The 15,896-nt window shown below is 47.8% G+C and overlaps 1 protein-coding gene across 6 annotated transcripts in view; it reads left to right on the top strand.

Moving 5' to 3' along the window:
• LOC118400121 (nuclear receptor coactivator 3-like) overlaps nt 1-15,204 on the top strand; it is a 56,557-nt gene extending 41,353 nt beyond the window's left edge. For 4 of the 6 annotated variants that reach the window (XM_035796622.2, XM_035796619.2, XM_035796623.2 and 1 more), the window contains 20 exons: nt 1,649-1,753; nt 2,026-2,186; nt 3,879-3,979; nt 4,150-4,324; nt 4,457-4,657; nt 4,849-4,935; nt 6,605-6,748; nt 6,901-7,048; nt 7,231-8,803; nt 9,930-10,056; nt 10,212-10,445; nt 10,563-10,793; nt 10,895-11,012; nt 11,157-11,328; nt 11,444-11,761; nt 11,914-12,015; nt 12,143-12,380; nt 12,618-12,786; nt 12,882-13,101; nt 13,237-15,204. In XM_035796622.2, the coding sequence (XP_035652515.1) occupies nt 1,668-1,753; nt 2,026-2,186; nt 3,879-3,979; nt 4,150-4,324; nt 4,457-4,657; nt 4,849-4,935; nt 6,605-6,748; nt 6,901-7,048; nt 7,231-8,803; nt 9,930-10,056; nt 10,212-10,445; nt 10,563-10,793; nt 10,895-11,012; nt 11,157-11,328; nt 11,444-11,761; nt 11,914-12,015; nt 12,143-12,380; nt 12,618-12,786; nt 12,882-13,101; nt 13,237-13,248 (4,617 nt within the window). In that variant the 5' untranslated portion in view covers nt 1,649-1,667 and the 3' untranslated portion in view covers nt 13,249-15,204. The remainder of the gene's footprint in view (nt 1-1,648; nt 1,754-2,025; nt 2,187-3,878; nt 3,980-4,149; nt 4,325-4,456; nt 4,658-4,848; nt 4,936-6,604; nt 6,749-6,900; nt 7,049-7,230; nt 8,804-9,929; nt 10,057-10,211; nt 10,446-10,562; nt 10,794-10,894; nt 11,013-11,156; nt 11,329-11,443; nt 11,762-11,913; nt 12,016-12,142; nt 12,381-12,617; nt 12,787-12,881; nt 13,102-13,236) is intronic. The other 2 variants (XM_035796625.2, XM_035796624.2) reach the window with 2 other exon arrangements.
• Nucleotides 15,205-15,896: the final 692 nt, after the last annotated feature.

The following is a 15,896-nucleotide window of genomic DNA, read 5'->3' as shown; positions in this document are numbered from 1 at the left end:
GGTTGCATAACCACTCTCATCCGTTCTGCAGTATTCCACTCTGAAATGATGTGTGTGTGTGTGTGTGTGTGTGTGTGTGTGTGTGTGTGCTCTTGTTAGAAAGCCAGTGTATGTCTGTGTGTGCCAGTGTGCTTGCCCACCCTGAGATGTGTGTCTGTCATTGCCTACGTCTCAAGTGCTGGAACAATGAACTCCAGTTTTTTTTTTTCTGTGTGGAAATGAAAAGAGCAGTGGCCTTAGTGTCTACCTTCCTCTGGTGTGAACCCTGAGGGGGTCAGACGCAGTGCAAGGCTGGGCCAGGGAAGGAAAACAAGGGCAGGATCGCCCGGCCAGCAGCACGCTCAGAGAGGGGGGGTTTGGGCGGGACAGGAAGAGGAATGGCCAGAGAGTGTAGGAAGAAGGGGAGAGCGGATATAGAGAGAGGATTCGGGGTCGGGGAGCAATTGGAAGTTGGAAATGTGAATGTATCTTACGGTTCAGTAAGGTTAAACAGAGCAGTATAGCCTAACCTTGGGACATCGCTGTTCTGTAGGAACGCAATCCAGCTTGTGCTTGTCTCTGTGCTGGGGGTTTATTGACCGTACTGTACTATTAGAGCACGAGGAGTGGTGCAGGCACAGGATGAACGCAGGATGACCCATTTTCCCCAGAGGCTCTAAATCACTACATCATTGTCAGTCTCTCCTCACACTGGAACAGTGTGCAATGAAGGGAGACTCATGTAGCTACTAGTGCCGAGCGATTAACCAAAATTTGTTTTCGTTTTTTTAAACAACTAATTGTCCAAGTCTGTTCAATTATTTGAATTCCATTAAATGTTTTCTTCTTGTGAGCTCATTGCGCACATTGCACAGTTTCTCTAGAGATAAATCAGATCCAGCTTGAACTGTGCGATGTAGGGAGTTGTAGTTTCCAACAGGCCAATATTCTACATAGTTTCGAGCATAAAACGTGGTAATTAACTACAATGCCTATCATCCATTGCGCATTTACTTGTCCGGTCTGTGGTTCTTTTAATGCCTTCTACTGAAGAGACCAGAATACAAGATCATGAAGGGATAAAGAGAGCAGCTGTTGCTTCGTGACTTCTCCACCTGCAAATACATGATCAAATGGATTTGACAGTTGGTATTCAGCAGGTATTCAGCAGTCATAAAAGTATGCCTTATTTCAGTTGAGGTTCCAAAATAGTGATTTTTGTCAGACAGCAGCTCTGTAGAGATGAGATGACTTGGAATTCATAAAGTCATAAAATAAATGTAATATACATGACTGAAGTAATTTATTAAGGTAATGTGAATAAGCAGTAATGGGCAGTCACTACCATGGGACTTTTATTAATTGTTTCACTTACAGCATTCAACCCGAAAATCGAAAACCTTTTCTATTTATTTTGAATAACCGACCTCAGAAAGCACTTATCGCTCAGCACTGCTCCAAACCTCCAGCATTCTCCCTGAAATCAGCGTTGAGTTGAAGTATTAATCAAGGGATTATAGTCAGTCAGTGTCTGGAATAATAGTTTTAATGGACTATCCTTTTGGACGAGACACCCAAAGACGGGACCTTCTCAAAGTTCTAACATAATAGACCAAGCCATGTTGGTCTCAGAGGTCTGGACTGGATACAGTGTGTCTCTGTCTCCCAGGTGCTGACATGCGCTGAGGATGAGTGAAGTGGCAGACAACTCGCTGGAGCCCATGTGCTCCGAACGGAAACGCAAGATCTCCACCTGCGATACACCAGGCATGGGGTGAGTCACTGTCGGGAGCGACGTCTCCATCTTCCTTTCTGTCGATCTTTGTGTGTGACACAGTCTGTCTTATGGGCAAAGTGTGTCCTTTTCTCTCGAGCCTCTGTTAAATTCCCTCAGCTTCAAATTCTGTTTTTCATGTTGAAGATTTCTGTGGTGTCAGCATTTTAACTCAAGTATACAGCAGGTCATTATGGAGGGAGAGGTGTGGTTGTCATGGTGACATATCTGACTCTCTTATTTTCTCCCCCCACCACTCCCTTTCCCTGCAGATGTGACAAGCGCAGGAAGGAGCAGGAGAGTAACTACATGGAGGAGCTGGCCGAGCTGATCTCTGCCAACTTCGGCAACATGGACAGCTTCAACGTGAAGCCAGATAAATGTGCCATCCTCAAGGAGACCGTTCGGCAGATCAGGCAAATCAAAGGGCAAGGTACCAGCTCCCTAACAGGCTGACTACACTGCTCGTGTTGTGTGCTCGAGCGTTGCAAAATAAATTTAGATATCTAGATTATTCAATTATTGCACCCACACTGCTCGCGCGCACCAATGATCGTCTGCGTTGCCACGGGCTAAAATGGAAGTCCTGCCTCTCCCATCTCCTCATTGGTTTATAGAAGCAGGTATCCATGTGCCATCTCCACATTGGTTATACCCATGTGGGTGACTGAAAGACGAACGATGTCAGTGGCGGTAATGCACCTAATTTATGAAAGTTGCCAATCGCAATATAAAGTCAAGAGAAGGAAAAGCCTGGACAAATTATCCCAGGACAAATTAGCTAGCAACAGCAAGCGAGCTAAATATGACAAAGCTAGCTAGCTAAATTGGCATAAATGTTTAATGCTTTTCGACCTGTCCCCAACTTAATATAATTGGTTCAGAGTTGTTTAAATATTTTAACCTGCGTGTTGTGATCGCGTTTGGGAACAAAATACATTTATGCACGATGGCACACGCGCGCAGCCGGTTCTGTGTAATGCTAACGCTAGCAGTCATCTGAATATCAGCATGTTATCGCCATTGGATTTAGCAAAAAGAGGAAGTAGGAGAACATGATTTGGCATATGTGAAATCCTTTCTGTAGTATTAGCTCAGTTGCATGGTCAGGAGGCCAACCAGGGCTGTAGAGACTAGGTGGTGGGTTCATGGCCCTGTGGCCTGCCTGGCCTCTGTTTGGGGGAAATTAACACCAGTAGTTGAGTTGTAGTGGTGATGGCTCAAGGCTGTGGTGCTCCAGGCTCATCTGTCTGTTTGCACTGGAGTAGCAGGCCCCAGACCGTGACGGATGGGACTGGAGAGCAGGGTGGGAGGGCTGGGACAGGTGAGGGACCCCCCCCGCCTCATTTCACTGTTACTGATCTGAAGTGGTTGGATCGGTATAAGCTGTATTAACTCCACCCAGCCTTCTGGTAGGTTATATGCAATCTTATAACTATGCAGTCCAATCAGATAAAGGAAGGAAGGAAGGAAGGAAGGAAGGAAGGAAGGAAGGAAGGAAGGAAGGAAGGACATTTTTGGATTGGAATCCACCCCAGGGTCACAGATGGCTGCTGCTGGCAGGAGCTTTGTACAGCTAGGTTCTCAGTTACAGGAAGTAAATGATGAAGGCCGTCCTTCTCTCACCGGTACCTTTTTAACCAGCTCTCTTTCACCTATCCATTTACTCCTTAGGTCATCTTATTTAGGCAGACTCTATCCTCTCGTCCCTTACATTAGTGTTAGCCTTGAAGCAGCCTTGAAAACCAGAAGCATTATTTTGTCATTCTCTTCATTGCAAGTGAATCTCTTCCCTCAGAATCTGACTCATAATTCCATTTTAAATCATGATATAGTTACATTTTTAGAACTGTAAAAGCATTGGTAATGCTGCCTCCTGGTGGCGGACAGTAAGTTATTTTTACAGTAACATGGTTGGCTGGATCACTGGTCTCTGTATTGTATGCTAATTTTGGCCTCCAGTAAAACTGTTTTGCAAGTAATGTTTCTCATTTCTCCTCAAATTTCCACAATGTATATAAAGCTGCTTGTTTACAGAGGGTGTACATATCCTGCTGTGTGTTGCATTGTTACTAGATTTACCTTATCCACTGTGAAGTGACTGGGGGTCCTTGTCCCTCTGCAGGGAAGAGCTCGTGCAGCGATGACGATGTCCAGAAGGCAGATGTGTCATCCACCGGTCAAGGGGTCATTGACAAGGACCATCTGGGACCGCTGCTGCTACAGGTTAGCCTGAGGACAGGGTGGGGGTCAAAGGGCAGTGCAATTAGCTTCACCTTATGTTGAATGGGGGACATACAAGACTCGTTCGTGTATGTACAGGGGTGCAGCTGGTCACACATTTAGTATAGTTATTGATTGATAATAGAATTTTGTGCATCTTTCCTCTGGCTCAGGCCCTGGATGGCTTCCTGTTTGTGGTGAACCGGGAGGGCAGCATCGTATTTGTGTCTGACAATGTGACCCAGTACTTGCAGTACAAACAGGAGGAGCTCATCAACACCTCTGTCTATAACATCCTCCATGAGGACGACAGGGAGGAGCTGCACAAGAACCTGCCCAAGACCAAGGGTATGCATACGCACACAAATGCAGTCACGATAATACATGTGCCATTGGACTTGGATTTAGTGGTAATGCAGAACGGTAATCTTCCCAACCCACAGCATGAAAGCAATTACTGTGTTCCCTTGCTCCTTCTAGCACCCAACGGTGGGTCATGGGGAGGAGAGGCACCGCGGCAGAAGAGCCACACCTTTAATTGTCGTATGCTGGTGAAGTACGGTCACGGGCAGAGCCATCAGAACCATGGTCCGTCTGAGGAGGGGCCCAACAGGCAGCGCTACGAGACCATGCAGTGCTTCGCCCTGACTCAACCCCGCACCATTATGGAGGAGGGAGAAGGTAGGGGAATCCTCCTCAGTCATGTCACAGTTATGTGTTTCTATTTATGATGCAGACTTGCTGTACTCTTCACATTGAGTTGCTGTAATTGATTATGGGAAGTTGGACTAAAGTGTTGTCAAGCCTGATATAGGTTCATTAGAGAAGGATTGTGGATATTGACTGGCTATGTTTTGTGTGTGTGTGTGCAGACCTGCAGTCGTGTATGATCTGTGTGGCCCGGCGCGTCATTGCAGTGGAGAGGACCGAGAGGTTCAGCACCCGCCATGAGCTCTCAGGTGAGATGACTGTAAACGCACTGCATTCACGTGTTCATTCTCTTCAAATGCTCTTTCCCTTCATTCAATCTGAGCAAAATAACATACTCTTTGACTCTTCTGGGATTGTCTATTGATCTGCAAAAGGAGTATACAGTTTAGTTTGACTAGATTATAACATTGAGATGCAACATTTTGTTGCTCAAAATTAAATAAGAATATAATTGGCATGTGAACTCGGCAAAAAAAGAAACGTCCCTTTTTCAGGACCCTGTCTATCAAAGATGATTTGTAAAAATCCCAAACTTTACATATTTTCATTGTAAAGGGTTTAAACACTGTTTCCCGTGCTTGTTTAATGAACATGCAGCTGTGGAACGGTCGTTAAGACACTAACAGCTTACAGACGGTAGGCAATTATGGTCACAGTTATGAAAACTTAGGACACTAAAGAGGCCTTTCTACTGACTCACCAAAAGGAAGATGACCAGGGTTCCTGCTCATCTGTGTGAACGTGCCTTAGGCATGCTGCAAGGAGGCATGAGGACTGCAGATGTGGCCAGGGCAATAAACTGCTATGTCTGTACTGTGAGATGCCTAAGACAGCGCTACAGGATGGACAGCTGGACATCCTTGCAGTGGCAGACCACGTGTAACAACAATTGCACAGGATCGGTACATCTGAACATCACACCTGCGGGACAGGTACAGGAACACACAACCCCTCCATCGGTGCTTAGACTGTCCGCAATAGGCTGAGAGAGGCTGGACTGAGGGCTTGTAGGCCTGTTGTAATGCAGGTCCTCACCAGACATCGCCGGCAACCCACTGTTGCTGGACCAGACAGGACCGTGCTCTTCAAAAGTGCTCTTCACTGACGAGTCGTGGTTTTGTCTCACCAGGGGTGATGGTCGGATTCGTGTTTATCATTGAAGGAACGAGCGTTACACCGAGGCCTGTACTCTGGAGCGGGATTGATTTGGAGGTGGAGGGTCCGTTATGGTCTTTGGCGGTGTGTCACAGCCTCATCGGACTGAGCTTGTTGGCATTGCAGGCAATCTCAGTGCTGTGCGTTACAGGGAAGACATCCTCCTCCCTCATGTGGTACCCTTCCTGCAGGCTCATTGTGACATGACACTCCAGCATGACAATGCCACTAGCCATACTGCTCGTTCTGTGTGTGATTTTCTGCAAGACAGGAATGTCAGTGTTCTGCCATGGCCAGCGAAGAGCCCAGATCTCAATCCCATTGAGCACGTCTGGGACCTGTTGGATCGGAGGGTGAGGGCTCGGGCCATTCCCTCCCCCAAAAATGTCCGGTAACTTGCAGGTGCCTTGGTGGAAGAGTGGGGTAACATCTCACAGCAAGAACTGGCAAATCTGGTGCAGTCCATGAGGAGGAGATGCACTGCAGTACTTAGTATCTGGTGTGGCCACCAGCTGCATTGACTGTTACTTTAGATTTTGACCCCCCCCCCTTGTTCAGGGACTCATTATTCCATTTCTGTTAGTCACATGTTTGTGGAACTTGTTCAGTTTATGTCCCAGTTGTTGAATCTTGTTTTGTTCATACAAATATTTACACATGTTAAGTTTTCTGAAGATAAATGCAGTTGAGTGAGAAGACATTTAAAAAAAATTGCTCTGTTCATTTGACCCTTGCCCTTTATGCTGTAATGTTGTCTGATAGGTAAACTGATAGAGATCGAACAGCAGAGTTCTCTCCACACCACCATGCGGCCAGGGTGGGAGGACCTGGTGAGGCGCTGCATGCAGATGTTCCTCCATCGCAGTGAGGGCCATCCCTGGTCCTACAAACACCACTACCATGAGGGTACTTCTCTCTCTGCTAAACCCTCTTCTCTGGCTCCGTGCTCCCTGCTATATCACCATGTCTTCTCACCAATGTTTCACCTTGTTACTCTGCTATAAATGCACAAGTACAATGCATCTCTGCTCCTAACGAAGGCTCTCTGTCCTCTCCAGCCTTCCTGCATGGCCGTGCCGAGACGCCGTCTTACCGGTTTTCTCTCTCCGACGGCACCCCGGTCACTGCGCAGACCAGGAGCGAGCTCTGTCGTAGCCGCGCCGCCAATGAGCCACCCACCTTCCTCTCTACGCATCTGCTACAGAGGTTAGTCTGTTAGCTTGGAGCACTCCGAGACATGGCATCAATATCACTCACTCCGTGTAGGATTTTACTGTTTTCTTTTCCCAGCTGTAGTAGCTAAGATTGAACTTTTTTTATATACTGTAGAGTAGTGTTTTAATGAACTTTTTCCACTCCTGACCCTTCATTATCTTTCTCTCTGTCAGGGAGCATAATGGTTACCAAACCAACCAGGGGGGAGTGATGAGGCCCCAGGGCATGGGCGTCACCAACCCCAACACTCAGATGAACATGGCCCCTGGAGGGGGCAGTGGTGGCATGAACAGGGGCTACGGTATGGGGGCAGAGCAGGGGCACATGGGACAGAGAGGCAGCCCCTCGTACACAGGGGGAAATGGGATGAACTCCATGAATCCGATGAATCAAATGAACCGCTCGTTGCATCAAATGAACTCACAGACGAATTCAATGGGTCAACCGATGAACAACATGAGTCAGATGAATTCCATGAATCAAATGAACTCCATGCGTCCAATGAACTCTCGGATGAATTCCTTGAACCAGATTAATTCTATGAGTCGGATTAACCAGATGAATCAAATGAACCAGAGGAATCAGATGAACCACCCTGGAATGCAGCAGTATCCACAGCAGCAGCAGGCCCCATTGCATGGAGCGGGTTACAGCATGGGGGGCATGACCAGCCCCCCACAGAGCAGTCCAGGGATGAACGCCCCCCAGCAGAACATTGGCTCCCCTAGAGTAAGGAGGAGCCCCAAAATAGGTGCTAGCCCCTTCTCCCCAGGAGGTATGCATTCTTCCATGAGCTCGGGTCACCCAGGTGGTCCTGGAGGCACAGGTGGTAGCACCAGTTTCTCCAGCAGCTCCCTGAGTGCCCTCCAGGCCATCAGTGAGGGGGTGGGCACCTCTCTACCCTCGGCCCTCCCCACGCCCCTGAACTCTCCCCCCACACACAAGCCTGAAAGCTGCCTCGGTGCCAACTCCACCCAGCAGGGGCAGTGCCACGGTGGAACCTGTAAACAAGGCCGTTCAGACTCCAAGAGCCCGGGCAACACTCTGGCCAGTGGAGGAGAGCAGCAGCACACCCCCACCACAGAGGTGACCCCAGACAGCCAGGCCAACAGTGAGGGCCCAGCCGGGGGAGAAGCCAACCGTCCGAGCCATGACAATAAAGGGGGCCACAAAAAGCTCCTGCAGCTCCTCACCTCCCCTACGGAGGAGCTAGTGCCCCCTAACCACCAGGCCGGCCCTGGCAACACTCCCATGGGCTTTGAGTCCAAGGAGGGATTGGGGGGTTTGACCAGCTCCTCCACAGGCGTATCCTCTTCCACGGCTGCAGTAGGACAGCAGGGCCTAGGAGCAGCTGCTGCAGCAGCACACTTTGCCAACCAGTCCCTGCAGGAGAAGCACAAGATTCTCCACAAGCTGCTGCAGAATGGCAACACCCCAGACGAGGTGGCCCGCATCACAGCCGAGGCCACTGGGAAGGTCACAGATGGTGGGGGTCCAGAGGCTGGGCCAGGAGATCCAGAAGAGGGACCAGGGGCGAGGGGGGCTGAGGTGAAGCAAGAACTTCACAGCCCCAAGAAGGAGAAGACCCACGCCCTCCTCCACTATCTCCTCAAAAAAGATGACTCCAAAGGAGCAAGGGGTGATGTCCAACCAAAGGGCAGAGGAGCCCAGGGAGCATCCTCAGTGGTCACGACGTCTGAACCCAATCCCGTTGTGGAGCAGGTCAAGACTGAACCACCTGATGAGGTAGGGACATTGTGCCTACGGTCAGGTCTCTAAAGTGCAACCAGTGTGACAAAACGTTTAAAAAAAATTGTATTATTGTTGTAGTGATGAGGCTTTGCTGTACCATTTGTTTCCCACGCACAGATTCATTAGCGTCATGCTTGCACCATTAATACAGCAAAAACTGCTTGTTTCTAAACCAAATACTTCAAAAGATCTGACCCAGTTTTCTTCCTAACAACCTGTTAACTTGATCAGTATATCCAAACATTTGGGGGCACAGAAAGGAAGGAAAGGGATAGCTTTTTCGGGAGATCAATGATCATTGTGTTGAATGAGTGACAGATGTCATCAAGAACTTGATGCTCTTAAGAGACTTTTACAATTTTTATTGTAATGCATCTCAATAGGAAAATAGTGCTTCTACATAATGTAGAAACCTAATATTACTGGGGTCTCCTGAGTGGCAGAGTGGTCTAAAGTACTGAATCGCACATGCTAGCTGTGCCACTAGAGATCCTGGTTTGAGTCCAGGCTCTGTCGCAGCCGGCTGTGACTGGGAGACCCCATTGTCCCAGTGTTGTTAGGGGAGGGTTTGGTGAGCAGAGATGTCCTTGTGCCATCGTGCTCTACTGACTACTGTGGGCGCATGCACGCTGACATGGTCGCCAGGTGTATGGTGTTTCTTCCCGACACATTGGTGTGGCTGGGTTAAGCGGGCAGTGCAGCTTGGTTGGGTCGTGTTTCGGAGGACGCATGGCTCTCGACCTTCGCCTCTCCCGAGTCCGTACTGGAGTTTCAGCGATGAGACAAGACTGTATCTACCAATTGGATGTCATGAAATTGGGAAGAAAAAAGGGGTGAAAATAAAAAATGACTTTACAAATACCAATAATTGAAATTATATCAACATTTGAGCTTTTCAATAAGAAACCAACGCACAACATGATTCAGAAGTAACTAAAATTCATATCTATATCAATTCTAATTTAATAAATTCTGGTGCTCCTAACCTTTTACAGTTGTGAGCACCAGTGCTACCAATTGAAAAAGAAATGTGTGCCCTGCCTACGGTTAATTACTTTCTGTTATTTATTCAGCAAAGAGCAGCTTGTTCATTAACAGTAACATTTGTTTTTCTTCCCAGTTGGAAACCCTGGAGACAATTCTCGGAGGCCGCAGGAACTCCAGCTCCGGGTTTAATCCCGAACCGGACTCCAGAGCAGGAAAAGAAGGGGGAAACCAGCAGGGAAATGGCCCAGGCAGTTTCCATGGTATACTAGCATGAGTGGATTCTAATTTAAATTATGACTATATCAGAAGTGCTAATATGTTGGCCATTTAATTGACTGTTATGCAGCAAACCAGACATCTTTACTATAGAGTGTTTGTCCTTGGCCTGTACTGACCCTTCTGCTGTGTCTTCCAGATGTGGAGAGAGGAGCCATGCTGCCTGCCCGGCGTGGGCCCCTCCAGAGGGCTCTGTCAGTGGACGCTAAACCCCTGGTTGGTGGTGGATGCCTGGCGGGGAGGAGGAACGTTCCCTGCCCCATGCTCATCAAACAGGAGAACGTGGAGGCCCACATCCGGCCAGGCATGACCAACTGCTTCCCTGGACCAGGAGGCATGGGTGTGTGTCCACTAGGGGGCGGTGCCGGCACAAGTAACTTACCCCCCAGTACTACTCTTCCCAGCTGAATGGAACAGTGTGAAGGCTACAGTTACTAGACTGTGTCTAGTTCATGGATAATAACTGCACTGTTTGTGTGTTCCCCTGGAGGTATGAACAGGGGTATGGGGATGCCACAGCGGCCTCCCATGGCAGGGCAAGGTGACTGGGGGATGCCCAGGTCCAGTGGAAGTCCTGTGGGGGTGCCAGGTCACCCCTCAATGGGCCGGCCAGGGATGGACTTCAACTCCAAGGGCATGATGAGAGGCCCCATGGTCATCAGGTCCAACAGTTTACCTGGCAACACCAGGTCTATGCTGCAGCAGCAACTCGTAGAAATGGGTATGTACTGACGCGTCTGTGTAAATATTACCAGCTGTATGTGTGTTCTTCCTGTTGGTAGATGTTTGATTGGTTCATGCTGAATTCTACTGCCTCTACAGGTTCCAGTGAGGTGAATATGGGGATGAGTCCCTTCAGTGGGCAGGGTCCTCCACCTCTGTCCCCCTCCTGGCCTGACAGTGCAATGGGAATAGACGGACCACCAGCTACCACAAATAGGTGAATAACCATCATCATCCACACACACTTGTATACATTAATCTGTCTCCATTTAACCCACACATCAATAACACGCGGTGTGGAGTACATTGCCTCCTCGGTATACAACAAGTGCCTGCACTGACCCCCCTTGTTGTGTACCAGGCGTCAGTTTGGGAACCCCCTGGATGAGCTCCTGGTGCCGCCCTCCACCAGCCAGGGGCAGAGTGATGAGCTGGCGCTGCTGGACCAGCTGGACTCTCTGCTCAACAACACCGACGTTATTGCCCTTGAGGAGATTGACCGGGCCCTGGGCATCCCCGACCTCGTAGGACAGGTACCTTGTGAGGACATTCGGATAACATGGAGCGTCCTCTATCTACAGTCCCTATAAACCATGTGACAAGAACCACACTGTTATTTTGATCATGTCTGGCCTCTCTCCCTCCCAGAGTCCTGGTCCAGAGCAGCAGCCAGGTCCTGTCCCAGGACCAGACACCTCCATGGGGATGGAGCAGAAGCCCATGTATGGCCAGGGGTACCCAGGACCACCCCCCATGGGCATGCAGTCAGCCTATGTGGCCAACCCCATGCAGGGCCAGTCTCCTTCTGGCTTCAACCCCATGAACCAGATGGGGGCTCAGGCAGGCCCAGGGGGCTTCCCTGGCATGGGGGGCATGAGTCACCCCCGTGCCAACATGAGACCCCGCATGATGAGTGCCACCAAGCCCCTCCGACTGCAGCTGCAGCAGAGACTACAGGGCCAGCAGGTATTAACATATGACACACATGACTTAGAAGTTGCGGAAGAGGCTATATTTGATTGTGATAGGTCTCGATACAGAGCCACGTATAAAAGCAGGCAGGTGGGTGACCTATATGGATGGCAAATGGGAGTAACTTTTGTTCTCTCCCGCTGTAGTTCATGAACCAGACCCGTCAGGCCATGGGCATCAAGATGGAGAATGCCCCTACAGGAAACCCTGCGACACGGCCTGGGATGGAGCCCGGCATGAGCGGTCAGGTACACACCTGCCACATCTTGCTCCATTTAAAATCAACATCTGCTAGGGCAGACCACCGCAGACACACACTGAAACCAATGCAGTACTTGCAGTCATTTCAGTGTTTTCCCCTGTCTGCTTGGTCAGCCTGGCTTCTTGAATGCTCAGATGATGGCTCAGCGTAGCAGAGAGATGATGACCATACAGATGAGGAGACAGCGGATGATGATGCTAATGCAGCAGCAGCAACAGCAGCAACAGGCTGCAGCGGGAGGCTTCAGCCCCCCTCCTAACGTAACGGCCCCTGCAGGCATGGACAACCCCATGGCAGGACCACCCATGAACCAGCCAGGACAGCAGCAGTTCACCTACGGTGGAAACTATGGTGAGCTATCTGACCTAAATTCATATCCATTTATTTACTAGCCTTGATGAGTCTCCTACGTTAACTATTCTCTAAAATAGAAGGCTATGTTCTCACAACTCTTTCCGCTTCTGACCAGGAGTTTTTCCATTCATAGGTGTTGTAACGTAAACTGACTTTCTCTCTTTCTAACTGTTATTTCTAACAGACTTTACAATGCAGACATGAAATAAGACTTGTTTCTGGCTGTGCATACAGGAATGAACCAGCAGGGAGACACCTCATTTGTAGGCGCAGGCAGCAACATGATGCCAGGTCGCATGGGAGGGCCTCAGAATCCCGTGATGCAACAACACCCCCAAGGCAGCCCCATGTACCAGTCAGCAGACATGAAAGGCTGGCCACAGGGTGGCATGGCACGGAACAAGTATGTCTGATATACACTGATGTAATGGCAAAAAACACTCCCATTACTTCCTTCTCGATCTCCTCTACTTTGTTCTTTATACCTCTGTGTTTCAGCTCATACCCCCAGCAGCAGTTCACCCAGCAGGGGAACCCAGGCCAGTTTGGGGGGCCCATGATGATGAATGGCTCCATGGGCGGGCCAGGTCCAGTCAGTGGTGCTGGTAGAGCACAGATGGTCCAGATGCAGGGCCAAATGTCTGGGCAAATGCAGGGGCAAATGCAGATGGGCACGAACTCCATGGGAATGGGCAGAATGCCAATGGGACCTGAACAGGTAAATAGTTTATAACTATCTTAATTTACTTACAAATGACAAAGGTCACAACTTAACTTTTAGTTATTTTATAGCTCAGGCTGAACTGTGTGAATGTATTGTAACAATAGCCCATGTTTTTTTTGTCATTTACAGAAATATTGCTGAAAACGTATGTAATCAATAAGAGCCTTAACCAGGAAGGCAGCAGAGACTACAGTGCACCACCTGGGTGCGTGGGAGATGGCCTGGCCAGGGGCCACCAGACACAGCGCCAAGATCTGCTCCCGCCACTGTTCTCAGACCTGTGTGTAGAGAGACTCAAAAGAAGCCTCAGTGAGAATGAGAGACTGAAACAAAGACACCTCTTACCTAATGCAGCCTCTCAATGTAGGTTTCTTCTCTCTGGAGGAGTATATGAGTGGCTTAGTTCAAGAAGACGCCATGCTTTTCTCTTCCTCTAACCTGTGGGAGTGTGATTGGTATCCTGCCTTCTACACCAGAGGAGGCCTCATCGTGTGTGTGTTAGTCGGATTCCGTTGCAAAACATTTAGCAACAGATACCGTTTACTCTCTTGGATGCAAACGGAGCAAATGGAACAGAGCTGAGGGACCTACCTGAATTTGTCCAATAGAAACTTGTTTTTGTTGCGAAATGTTTTGCAACGGAATCCGACTAACACCTCTTGACCCCTGGAGCGAGCTGTCATGCAGTATTCAGCATCAACACTGGGAAACAGAATCCATTTGGGAACAGGATGGGATACGGTACAACTAGCTATGGCTGCACTTTACCAGAAGGCTTCTATGTAAAAGGATTGTTGCAATATTTCTTAGTCATTACAGCCTTACCAGCGATTCAATGCATTCACAGCATTGGGTTTCTTTTCCTTTTATCCTTTGGATGCACCTCGTTTTATGTTTAAGTCATCAGGAGCTATAAGCACAGGTTATTTCTATATATTATGCAGATTCGAGCAATAAAACCTCTGCTTTAAACGTGAACTGAGCGTCATGAACTCCTAAGCAAACGGTACTCCAGTGTTAGATCAAATTAGTCACAAATGTATTCTATGTGAATACAAATTGTAAATATGTTATAAATGTATCATACATGCTTTTTATAGATCACTCTTTTTTGCACAGTGTAAGACTTGGTTAAATTATAACTCATTTTTCTCTAGAAGGTCAATACACTTTTAGTTTGCAGTTCATTTGAACCTTTTGGAACATGAGTGAGGGTGTGGGTTTCCCCATTTTCCACTTGGTCCTTGTCCTCTGAAAATTTTATTTTTTTACGTGATAAAAGCCATCTATTTCTTTTTAGAAGCACTTTTACTTCTGATTTGGTGTGTTGACTGTTTGGAACTTCTGAAATTATCAAAAGGTTTGATGGTGAATGAAGAAATGACAGTCCCTCAAATGAGCAGATGGTTGGCAAGCTGATGTGTAGGATACAGATATGTAAACATTGTAGAAAAAGATGGGATGGGGGGGACAGTTTCAGGAGGTAACAAGGGACTGTTCCTAAAGTAGTTATTGTTCCTTCCCTAGCTCTCGCCTTCATCATTTCCTTCGACTCTTCACTCTCTGAGAAATCTACCTTAACAGTGCGCAATCCAAAGATATTTTTCCAGTTCATTGTATAGCTTCTGACGTTGACGGTGTACATTTTTTTTTATCTATGCATTGTATATGCAGACAGTTACCGGGTACATTTTATGAAATGATAAATGCATATTTTGTACTGAAAGCATAGGGGACTGCGTATTGTTCAGAGGCCAGTGGGTAGTTAGCAGTAGCAGTAATGTGTGGATCTATAATTGACTGGCAAAGTCCTTTGCTATGGAAGAGGAATACCATATGGATTTTATTTTTTCTCAAAATATACATTTTCAATGTCCCGTTTTTAATCACTTCATAAAATTACCTAGGTATAATTTTAATAAAGAGCTAAAACAAAGAATCTTTTCACCTGGGTATTCTTATTTTCTTTCCTTTTTTATTTAATAGGATGTATATGACAGTTTGTCCTGATTTTGATGTAAATGTTTATTTAAACTCATGACTCCCAACTGTAGTTTTTTTTGCCCGCTGTTCATTAATAAAGAAGAATTGAGGGGAGTGCTCCTAATCTCAGTTTGTTACTTGTATAAAAGACACCTGTCCACAGAAGCAATCAATCAATAAGAATCCAAACTCTCCATGGCCAAGACCAAAGTGCTCTCCAATGATGTCAGGGACAAGATTGTAGACCTACACAAGGCTGGAATGGGCTACAAGCCCATCGCCAAGCAGCTTGGTGAGAAGGTGACAACAGTTAGTGTGATTATTCGCAAATGGAAGAAACACAAAATAACTGTCACTCTCCCTCTGCCTGGGGCTCCATGCAAGATCTCACCTCGTGGAGTTGCAATGATCATGAGATTGGTGAGGAGTCAGCCCAGAACTACACAGGAGGATCTTGTCAATGATCTCAAGGCAGCTGGAACCATAGTCACCAAGAAAACCACTGGATGTCATAAGGTGAATGCACCAATTTGTAAGTCGCTCTGGATAAGAGCGTCTGCTAAATGACTTAAATGTAAAACAATTGGTAACGCACTACGCCGTGAAAGACTGAAATCCTGCAGCGCCTGGAAGGTCCCCCTGCTCAAGAAAGCACATATACATGCCCGTCTGAAGTTTGCCAATGAACATCTGAATAATTCAGAGGACCAGTGGGTGAAAGTGTTGTGGTCAGATGAGACCAAAATGGAGCTCTTTGGCATCAACCCGCTGTGTTTGGAGGAGGAGGAATGCTGCCTATGACCCCC

The sequence above is a fragment of the Oncorhynchus keta genome, chromosome 21 (genome assembly GCF_023373465.1).
Source record: "Oncorhynchus keta strain PuntledgeMale-10-30-2019 chromosome 21, Oket_V2, whole genome shotgun sequence".
Taxonomy (NCBI): Eukaryota; Metazoa; Chordata; class Actinopteri; order Salmoniformes; family Salmonidae; genus Oncorhynchus; species Oncorhynchus keta.
Note: the sequence above shows the minus strand (reverse complement) of the source record. Positions and strands in the feature narration are given on the sequence as shown.